We start from the raw sequence: 10,799 nt of genomic DNA on the forward strand, positions 1-10,799 counted from the left end.
ATGATGCCTACAACAAACCCACAAAGGTAAAAAAGATGTTTTTCCAAAGCATGCATTTTGATGTTATCACCTGAATGTGGTTACATTATGATAAATCAGCAAAAGTTGACGAGCAACATTTCCTTTGCTGATATATTAGATAACCTGATCTGAATTCAGTGCATGGGAAAATTTCTAGTTTTATCTTGCTGGTATGAGTCCCTGTGTTTAAAGCAGAAGACGACTTCACACATCGCTGGACTGAACAGTGACTACAATGAGCATCTCTTGGTTCATAACTACACTGCTATTGCTGCACTCCTGCACCCCAGGTAATGACTTCATATCAGACTACACTAATAACAGCAGACAGTTTCTCATAATTGTTTAAATAGTTTGATAATAAGTAATAGGAGGAAATACAGTGAATCTGTTTTCCCCCATGCAAACTGTTCTATTATCACAATTAATGTGGCTTGCAGTAACAGAAACATCAGCAAAGGTTTTGTCATTCTCTCTTTAGGTGTCGGCATGGATCATGGTATCGTTGGCGGTAAGGTGTCCATTCCACACAGCCGCCCATACATGGTCTACATTCGTGACACACAAACACATGCAGCATGTGGTGGATTTCTGGTAAGGAAAGATTTTGTGATGACGGCTGCCCACTGCAAAAAAGAGTGAGTAAAATAATATACTATCAGTGACATCAAAACAAACTTTGTGAGTCTATACATCAATATAAGCATAAAACTTTAGTTGTACATTTTTTCTATTATGTGTACAATTTTATTTAAATGTGATCTTGATAACATAAACGTTATAATCAACACATTTTCAGGTGTAATTAACATGCTAATGTATGCTAATTAAATAGTGAATGATATTTGAACATACGCATGATGCAAGCAAAATATTGTTTAACTAGTTGTGTAAATCTTTTCTGTAGGGTTGAAATAGTAGCAATCTTTTAACATTTAATTTATTTTGTTTGCTTTAGTCATCTCATGGTGTATTTGGGTGTTAATGACACAAATCATTTACCTAAGGGGATAGAGGTCGACGCCTTTCCACATGAAGGTTTTGCAAACATGGCAGGTGATGACATCATGCTACTAAAGGTTTGTCTTGGTTTTCTAAATGTATTTTAGCAGCAACTAATCATTCTGATAATGCATTTGTAGGTGCAATTTATTACCTTTTTAAAAAACATATGAAGAGCTCAAATGCAAAACCCTCTCAGTGCGCCTGACATGTTGCCATGTAAATGAACATTTTTATCAGAGTTTAATCAAGTTTCTGATGAACATATGTGTCGAGAGCATTCAGATAGCAGCTTTTGCAACTCAAGCATCTTTACATGTCTTCCCATTTAGCTTAAAACCCCAGCAACTTTAAACAAGATGGTGAATATCATTGCCCTGCCAGATACTAATAAAGAGGAAATCTCAACTAACTGCATGGCCATGGGTTGGGGCTCGCAGAAATACAATAAGGAGTCTCTATCAAGAGTCTTGAAAGAAGTGAACTTGACTCTTTTAGACTCTGAAAATTGTGCCAGACCCCACACTTTATGCACTAAGGCAGAAGCCGGGCCAGCACAGGTATTAATTTTATAAGCTTTCACTTATGTTAACTGTCAGATTTAAATGGTATATTTATGGCTTACTAAAGCACAATTTCTCTTATAGGGAGACTCTGGCGGTCCACTTATTTGTGGAAATGAAGCAGTGGGCATTGTGTCTTCCTACATAACGAATGATTTTACAATCTACCTTACAATGTATACTAAAATCTCTCACTACCTTCCATGGATTCATAAAACCATGAATGGATTTCTTTAAAGCATCACAAACCATGGAAGGCAAACTTGGAAAATATCAAAATGTTTGATATTAAAGCATGTTTGATTTATGAAAGCTCTTCGTCTGCAATTTAATGTACTAGATTGAAATAAAGGCAAATCTTTATCACTTTATGAGTCTGTTAAAATTATTTCCCCAACTTCAACCTACATGTTTAGTGGTATTACAAGTCCTCTTCACACTATACAGGTCATCTCTTTTACTTTGAGGTAAAAGCTTATACCACTTATTAAAATAACTGGAGAAATATAGCATAAACTTTTAATAAAAACATGTTTAAAGTATTGATTCCAAAGATTAATAAACTATTTATTAGCTCCAGAGTTTATACAAGACTCTTTAAGCAACACAACCCAACTTCAACATACAGGTGCTGAATCTTTAGTGAAGTATTCATGAGAGTTTTCATTTCCGTTAAAAGGTCTGAAATAAGATTTTACACAATTGTTTTCATTAGCTTTTTGCACAAACCACATTACCAAACATTAGACTGAAACTATCTCTTAAATCTATACTACGCAGCTGAAAGAGAAAGCAGCCAACACTTTCCAATCCTCATGCAGCGGGACAATGAATTTAAACAACCTGAGTTTACCTCAATGTTCTCAAAATGCAAGTTTTCCCACACAGAGGAGACACTTTTTTCATCTTCACATCTAAACTGGCTGATGTGCTGGGATACTTTCAGTAAAACCTTCAGCTATTGGTCAATACTTTTATGAGACTGAAAAATGCAAGCACAATTAGCCATAAAAGTAAAATGAACAAATTTAGATTGATTTAATGCTACCAGCAGATACACATCCCACCATCACAACCATAACACAGCATCAATGCATAAAAGCATGTCAGCATGATCAAGAGGATCAGATTCACATGACTAAAAATTCACTGTTAATCTCATTGGCTGAAAAAAGCACTAGGATAGATCAGCAATAGTTGATAATCAACACTTCCTCTTAAATGCCTTTTAGATATTAAATCAACTGATCTGAATTCAGTTTATGCTGACTACTCTAGCTTTATATTCATGTTTGATGCCTATTGGACCAACTAATGAGGAAAGGTAGGTGGAAGCCATTTGAAGGGGAATTTCCAAACGATATACAGTATAGTGTTTTCATATGAATTGGTTCTGTTCTTGCTCAGATAATGCTTGTGGATGCTTTCTCCTTGCATCAATTAAGACCAGATAGACTAAATATTACACCATATTTAGCAAACATTTTACAAATTCCTCTTTAGATGTTGACATGGATCATGGTACAGTATTGATGGCATTAGAGTATCTATTACACCCATATATGGTTTACAGTCAGGACTTAAAAAACTTTCAGCATGTAGTGGTTTCTTTAGTAAGAGAAGATTTGTGGTGACAGCTGCTCACTTTCCACTGCACACAACAAACGACGGCCAATAAACCGGAAGCCATTCATTACCTATATAGAGTTGCAAAGGGGCTGCGTGAGGTCTGCGGATAGTAATTTTCAGATCCGTTTTGACAGTTGGATCCGTTAAATTTTTTTAACTTGTGTGACTACACCGCTGACTGTAATGGCCGTTTCACACGGTACGCGGTAAGCGGCAAAATCGCCGCGCGGCTTCAGCTTTTCTCTTGTATTGGAAGAGTTTTGTGCAGTATTTAGTCCAAATATGTTTATCTTCAACGGCGCCTGTCATGAAGTACCATGTCCGGAGAAGGAATAGGATTTTGGGTGCACGAGCAAGGCATGTGGACCAACTCCGCTTCACCTCTGTAACCGCCCCCGTTTTGCCGCTTTCCGCACGTCTCCTATTGAAAAAGAACTAAACACTCGCGGTTGCCGCGTACCGTGTGAAACGGCCTTAAGTGATGTATCAATCACTTGTGCTTGAGACTCCGCCCACCTGAGCAGCTCATTTGGATTTAAAGGGATACACACAAAAACCCATATGGTAAAAAAACCCAAGTGCCTATATGGTATGTTGAGCTAAAACTTCACATATGTACTCTGGGAACACCAAAGATTTATTTGACATATTAAAAAAGTCTTGTGAAATGTCTCCTTTAACTAGGCACTGATGTCACGACTCGCACACACAACAGGTTAGATCCATAAGCAGTTTAATAAGGGTGATCCAAAATCATAATCCATCCAAGCAAAGGTCAATATCCATAAACACAATCCAGAACATATATATAAATAAACACAGGCACAGAAGGCGATGTGACTTAAAACAAGGAATCCACAACATAGACTGAACAGACAGGGCTTAAATACACAAACACTAACAAGGTGAGTGGGAACAGCGGAGTACAATGATCAATGATAACAGAAGGGATTATGGGAGATGCAGTTCATGGCACAAGTGACAGTGAGGGGAAGAGACATCTGGTGGCTACTCGGGGAACAACACTAAAACACCATGACAAACACAGAACACAGTTTAACACTGTGACAACGGATGTCTAAGACCTTTATCATTTGTCATGAAAATATACGGTAAAAACCTGATCGCGCATTTTGTATTTTGTCACGGTTTCGATTTGGTCGCAGTCTGGAGCCCTTGGTAAAAAAAATGGCATGAACTATCAAACAAACAACATGTTTTAATACAGTGGTTCTCAACGCTAGTCCTCGGGCCCCCCCTCCCAGAATGTTTTAGATGTCTCCTGATATGAAACACCTGATTCCACTCATTAGACTCCTTCCAAAATGTTTGAAACTTTCTTAATTAACACACTAACAAGCTGATGAACTGAATCAGGTGTTTTATATATGGAGACATCTAAAATGTTCTGGGAGGGGGGGCCCGAGGACTGGAGTTGAGAACCACTGTTTTAATAAATGATCATGCTGTAAAGTATTGACTCCAAAGCTTAAACTATTTATTACTATAAGACTCTTTTAGCAAGAAAACCCAACTTCAATCTAGAGGTCATGTTGAATTTTTAGTGAAGTATTCTTGGATTTTTTTTAAGTGTTTTAATTTCCATGAAAGGTCTGAAGTAAGATTTCACACGTTTCACAGCACTTTTTTGCATCAACTACAATAACCAAACATTAGAAAGAAACTTCAACTATCTCGTAAAATCTATAGCATGCAGCTGAAAGAGGAAGTAGCCAACACTGCCAATCCTCATGCAGCAGGACAATGAATTAAAACAACCTTGAGTTTACCTCAATGTTCTCAACGTGCAAGGTTTCACACACAAATGAGACACTTTTTGCATCTATGCATATAAACAGGCTGATGTGCTCAGATTTGTTCAGAAAAACCTTCAGCTACTGGTCAATAATTTTATAATACTGAGAAATTAGCCATAAACGTAAAGTAGCTTTGACCTAAAATAATTGGATGGATTTATTCCTATCAGCAAATACACAGCATGATAACCATGAAACAGCATCAATGCATAAAAGCATGTCAGCACGGTGAAGATCAATTTCACAACACTAAAAGTTTACTGTGTACCTCAGGGTTTGACAAAAACACCTGATCTCAATCTAAAACAGCCCTGTTAGGATAGATCAGCGATAGCTGATGAGCAACACTTCCTCTTAAATGTTGTTAGATATTAAATCAACTGATCTCAATTCAATGCATTCTGACTACTCTAGGTTTATATTCATGTTAGTATGATGTCTACTGGGCAAACTAATAAGGTGACGCTGAAAAGCTTCATGATTAAAAGCTTTGTAGGCGGAAGCCATTTGAAGTGGAATTTCCAAACAATATACAGCACAGTTTTCTCATATGAATTGGTTCTGCTCTTGCTCAGATTATGCTTGTGCATGCTTTGTCCTTGCATCAATTAAGACCAGATAGGCTAAATATTACACCAAATTTAGCGCAAATTCCTCTTTAGATGTTGGCATGGATCATGGTATTGATGGCATTAGAGTATTTATTACACACAGCCGCCCATATATGGTGTACAGTCAGGACTTAAAAAACATTCAGCATGTAGTGGTTTCTTCTTAGTAAGAGAAGATTTGTGGTGACAGCTACCCACTGCAAATGAGAGTGAGTAAAATGTTATGCTATAAATGGCCTACGGTTGTTTTCACAGATTTAACCCTGACAGATCAGGAGCCTGACAAGAAGCAGAGGGGTGTTGTATCACCCTGTGTTATAACAACTGTCTGGCTGTACATTATTCAGCTTATTACACGGCTAAGTTAACCCATATCACTCCATAAAGCCGCCTTTCCACTGCACACAACAATCGACGGCCAATAAACTGGAAGTCATTAATTCCCTATGGTGAGCAACAAAGGGGCTGCGTGAGGTGTCGACCGTCTGTAGAAATGTAATTTCGGATCTGTTTTCCATTAAACATTTTGAACTTGTGCGACTACACCACTGTCTGTAAGTGATGTATCAATCAAATCTATTTTTTAATCATTTTTGTTAATCTTTTTCAGTAACACTTGAATCCTGAATCTTACCATATCTGTGCTACTCACCTGACCAATGGACGGTGAGCTTGAACTGCCAGAAGCTGGCGGAAGGCTTGATATCTAGTGCCAGTGCTGTGATTGGCTGAAACGCTCAGGGGAGGGGAGTACTTCTAAACAGTGATTTAGTGCAGGGTATACGCAGGTATCCTGCGTATTTCCACTTCTCTTGTAGCTAATCCAATTGCATGATGTAAATAAACGCAAATATGCCCTTAAACACTCAGTTTCCTTTGAAATATGATTCGCCTAAACGCCATTGGGCTAGGTTGCCGTCAATCTGACAATGTCCAACGTAATTGGATTAGAGAACTGTCAATCTCTACCTAGTTCACTGTCTGCATCATTAATAGGAAAGATGAATTTACAACCTCGCAATGCTACATCCTGTTTTTAGCTAGCAGTTCAAGCTTACCATAGTAATCAACATCAGTGTTGTTAGCCAGCAGCTCAGCTAACGATTGACAAGTGCCCTCGTCCGCTACATCTGCCTCCCACACCCCAAGTCAGAGAGGATGCCGACAGATGCAGTCTGTCCCGCTACGGATTCCAACGAAGACATCAACCAAAGTGAGCACTTTTAAATAACAGGAACTTGTAAATTATGTTAATAACTTATCGCAGTGCTCGAAATTACAATTTGCTCGGCATTTAGATATTTGGATAAGTGTTGCACTACCCAACTACAGTACTTGACATTATGTTCCTTGACTAAAATATATAAGCATCCATTTAGAAACCCTGCATTGGGTTAAGAGTGTCATATGTCGTAAAATGTATTTAAATAAAGATCAAATACTTTTTTTTGTTATTTTTATGTAAATATTGAGGCTTGTATCCAAAGCAACTTACAATGCATTACAAAGTTTAAATTATATTAAAGTTTGTTAATAGTTATAGATTATTAGTTTTTTTTAACCATGAACTAATCTCTTAAAACACCATGCTTCCCTCATCTTTTATGTTTTAGAATATAGTATTCATATATCTTTTATTAATGTATTAGGCCTACCTGTAATATTTGCAAAATGTCCCCCTAAATATTTAATGTTGGCATACTCTGGCCTACACTATCTGTTGCAAATCAGCTGTTCCAAAAGATAGTTTACAAGAGAACTACTACACTAGACTGTGTGCAAGGTGAGAGAATAGTTGTCTAATTTTAATGTGTGAACAGACTAAAAAAGTGTACTCACAATGTCACAGTTTCTCAGGAAACAGCCCTTTAAACACCCTTTATTATAAACAGCATAATAGTCTTGCAAATACATCACCAAAAAATGGGCTAGTATTTTCACATTGTTACTTTTAGAGTAAGGATCATTATAAAATTGAAGCCTCAAAGAGGTGCAGATTTTACGGAAAATAGGCCTACTGGCTTACAGACTATAGGAATAGACCACTGATTCATCAACGAGACATTTGGTCTTTTTCGCGGTTCTGAGTTATGTGTTGACTTTACCCGGGCTGCGTAAACCCATCGGTAGATTCCACCCATCGGTAGAACTGACCTTTGCCTGGCCTTTGGCATTTGGATCTGCCTCTGTATGTTTGGTCTTATCATCAATTGTGGTTAACGCTAATGATCAGCACTTTTTAGAGATGTTAAATTAGATAAACTGATCTGAATTCAGTGCATGGTTTAATTTCTAGCTTCATCTTCCTGTTCTGAGTCCCTTGACTCTGTATTTAAATCAGAAGACGACTTCACTGTGCTTCACACATCGCTGGACTGAACAGTGACTACAATGAGCATCTTTTGGTTTATAACTACACTGCTACTGCTGCACTCCTGCACCCCAGGTAATGACTTCATATCAGACTACACTAATAACAGCAGACAGTTTCTCATAACCCTTTAAATAGTTTCATAATAAGAACTTAGAATAGGAGAAAATAAAGTGAATCTGTCTTTACCAATGCAAATGGTCTTATTATCACATTTAACATTACTAAAAACATCACCAGGGGTTTTCTTAATCTCTTTTTAGGTGTCGGCATGGATCATGATATCGTTAATGGTAAGGTGTCCATTCCACACAGCCGCCCATACATGGTCTACATTCGTGACCCACAAACACATTCAGCATGTGGTGGATTTCTGGTTAGGGAAGATTTTGTGATGACGGCTGCCCACTGCAAAAAAGAGTGAGTAAAATAATATACTATCAGTGACATCAAAACACAAACTTTGTCTATACATCAATATAACTAACTATAAAACCTTACTTGTAAAATGAAAAGCTGATTTTTTATAATTGAAATGTAATCTTGATAACATAAACTTTATAATCAAAGCATTTTCAGGTGTAATTAACATTTACTGACTGTGATTAAACTATAAACACTTGTATGCTAATAAAATGGTGAATGATATTTGTACATATGCACGATGCAACCAAAGTATTGTCAAATTATTGTGTAAACGATACTGTAGGGTTGAAATAGTGGAAATGTTTTAATATTTCGTTAATTTTGTTTGCTTTAGACATACCATGGTGTATTTGGGTGTTAATGACACAAATAATTTACCTGATGGGATAGAGGTCGATGTCTTTCCACATAAAGGTTTTGTGAACCAGCCAGGTGATGACATCATGCTACTAAAGGTTTGTCTTTATCTTCCAAATTTATTTTAGCAGTAACTGTATAATTTTGATTTTGCATTTGTATGTGCAATTTATTACTTTTTAAAAAACATATGAAGAGCTCAAATGCAAAACCCTCTCCGTGCGTCTGACACGTTTTCTTGTAAATTAGCATTTTTATCAGACTCTTAAAGGACAACAAGCCAGCATTTCTGAATGGCCTGAGGATTAAGCAGATTTGAAGATAAAGTATTTGATGAATATGTGTCGGGAACATTTAGATAATATCATTATTTCATTTTTTATGGAGGTGGCATTTAGCGGATTTTGCAACTCAAGCATCTTTACATGTCTTCCTATTCAGCTTAAAACCCCAGCAACTTTAAACAAGACTGTGAATATCATTGCTCTGCCAGAAACTAATAAAGAGAAAATCTCAACTAACTGCATGGCCATGGGTTGGGGATGGCAGGAATATAATAAGGAATCTCTATCAAGAGTTCTAAGAGAAGTGAACTTGACTCTATTAGACTCTGAAAATTGTGCCAGACCCCACACTTTATGCACTAAGGCAGAAGCCGGGCCAGCACGGGTATTAATTTTATAAGCTTTCACTTATGTTAACTGTCAGATTTTAATGGTATATTTATGGCTTATTAAAGCACATTTTCTCTTATAGGGAGACTCTGGCGGTCCACTTATTTGTGGAAATGAAGCAGTGGGCATTGTGTCTTCCTACATAACGAATGATTTTACAAGCTACCTTACAATGTATACTAAAATCTCTCACTACCTTCCATGGATTCATGAAATCATGAATGGATTTCTTTAAAGCATCACAAACCATGGAGGGCAAACTTGGATCACCTCAACATGTTTGATATTAAAGGAGTCTGATTTATGAGAGCTCTTCCTCTGCAATTGAATTGAAATAAAGGCAAATCTTTATCACTTCATAAGTCTGTTAAAATAATTTCCGCTGCTACAACCTACATGGTTTAGTTATACTACAAATCTTCACGCTACTGCAGCTCACCTCTTTTAACTTGTGGGAAACGTTTTTACCACTGATATAACAGAAAAAATGACATGAACTATCAAAAAAACAACATGTTTTAATAAATGATCATGCTGTAAAGTATTGACTCCAAAGCTTAAACTATTTATTAGCTATAAGACTCTTTTAGGAACAAAACCCAACTTCAATAGAGGTCGTGTTGAATCTTTAGTGAAGTATTCTTGGATTTTTTTAAAGAATTTTAATTTCCATGAAAGGTCTGAAGTAAGAAATCACACAATGTTTCACGGCACTTTTTTGCATCAACCACATTAACCAAACATTAGAAAGAAACTTCAACTATCTCTTAAATCTAGCATGCAGCTGAAAGAGGAAGTAGCCAACACTGCCAATCCTCATGCAGCAGGACAATGCATATAAACAACCTGAGTTTACCTCAATGTTCTCAACGTGCAAGTTTTCACACACAAATGAGACACTTTTTGCATCTACGCATCTAAACAGGTATTAATTGATGTATAAATTGATGTAGCTTAGCTTGTTACATTTACCGGGGGGTAGCTTCAGTGTAGTGAAGCTTCATTTAATGTGAAGTAACTGGTAGCTTAGCTCACTATATTTTCCAAGTAGCTTGCCCAACACACAGCCGCCCATATATGGTTTACAGTCAGGACTTAAAAAACTTTCATCATGTAGTTGTTTCTTAGTAAGAGAAGATTTATGATGACAGCTGCACACTGCAAATGAGAGTGAGTAAACTTGTATGCTATAAATAGCACAGCGTGATATAAAAACGATTGATACTGGTAAGTAATACATTATTAATTTAATATGTAGCCTATACATACGTTATTATTTTAATCTTGTCTCCAAATGTTCTCTCAAAAAAAAATGGCAGTCTGTGTCA

At 36.8% G+C, this 10,799-nt stretch overlaps 2 protein-coding genes across 2 annotated transcripts; both read left to right on the top strand.

Annotated features, from left to right (window-relative positions):
* The first annotated feature begins 366 nt into the window (after positions 1-366).
* Positions 367-1,934, top strand: LOC135721793 (granzyme E-like). The gene is made up of 4 exons (XM_065244251.2): positions 367-659; positions 980-1,100; positions 1,356-1,583; positions 1,671-1,934. The coding sequence occupies exons 1-4, from the start codon at positions 511-513 to the stop codon at positions 1,821-1,823; spliced, it is 651 nt and encodes a 216-aa protein (XP_065100323.1). The 5' UTR covers positions 367-510; the 3' UTR covers positions 1,824-1,934.
* Positions 1,935-8,215: 6,281 nt separating this feature from the next.
* LOC135721781 (granzyme G-like) lies at positions 8,216-9,785 on the top strand. The gene is made up of 4 exons (XM_065244246.2): positions 8,216-8,434; positions 8,775-8,895; positions 9,239-9,466; positions 9,554-9,785. Exons 1-4 carry the CDS (start codon positions 8,286-8,288, stop codon positions 9,704-9,706), a joined length of 651 nt encoding a protein of 216 aa, XP_065100318.1. The 5' UTR covers positions 8,216-8,285; the 3' UTR covers positions 9,707-9,785.
* Positions 9,786-10,799: the final 1,014 nt, after the last annotated feature.

Source organism: Paramisgurnus dabryanus, chromosome 24 (assembly GCF_030506205.2).
Source record: "Paramisgurnus dabryanus chromosome 24, PD_genome_1.1, whole genome shotgun sequence".
In the NCBI taxonomy this organism is placed as follows: Eukaryota; Metazoa; Chordata; class Actinopteri; order Cypriniformes; family Cobitidae; genus Paramisgurnus; species Paramisgurnus dabryanus.

Bases quoted from the DNA above. Each gene is read 5' to 3' on its own strand.
- LOC135721793 (XM_065244251.2), top strand. From the start codon at position 511: ATGGATCATGGTATCGTTGGCGGTAAGGTGTCCATTCCACACAGCCGC. The intron at 1,101-1,355 runs GTTTGTCTTGGT...CTTCCCATTTAG, and splicing joins ATGACATCATGCTACTAAAG to CTTAAAACCCCAGCAACTTT. The intron at 1,584-1,670 runs GTATTAATTTTA...TTTCTCTTATAG, and splicing joins CAGAAGCCGGGCCAGCACAG to GGAGACTCTGGCGGTCCACT.
- LOC135721781 (XM_065244246.2), top strand. From the start codon at position 8,286: ATGGATCATGATATCGTTAATGGTAAGGTGTCCATTCCACACAGCCGC. The intron at 8,435-8,774 runs GTGAGTAAAATA...TGTTTGCTTTAG, and splicing joins GCTGCCCACTGCAAAAAAGA to ACATACCATGGTGTATTTGG. The intron at 9,467-9,553 runs GTATTAATTTTA...TTTCTCTTATAG, and splicing joins CAGAAGCCGGGCCAGCACGG to GGAGACTCTGGCGGTCCACT.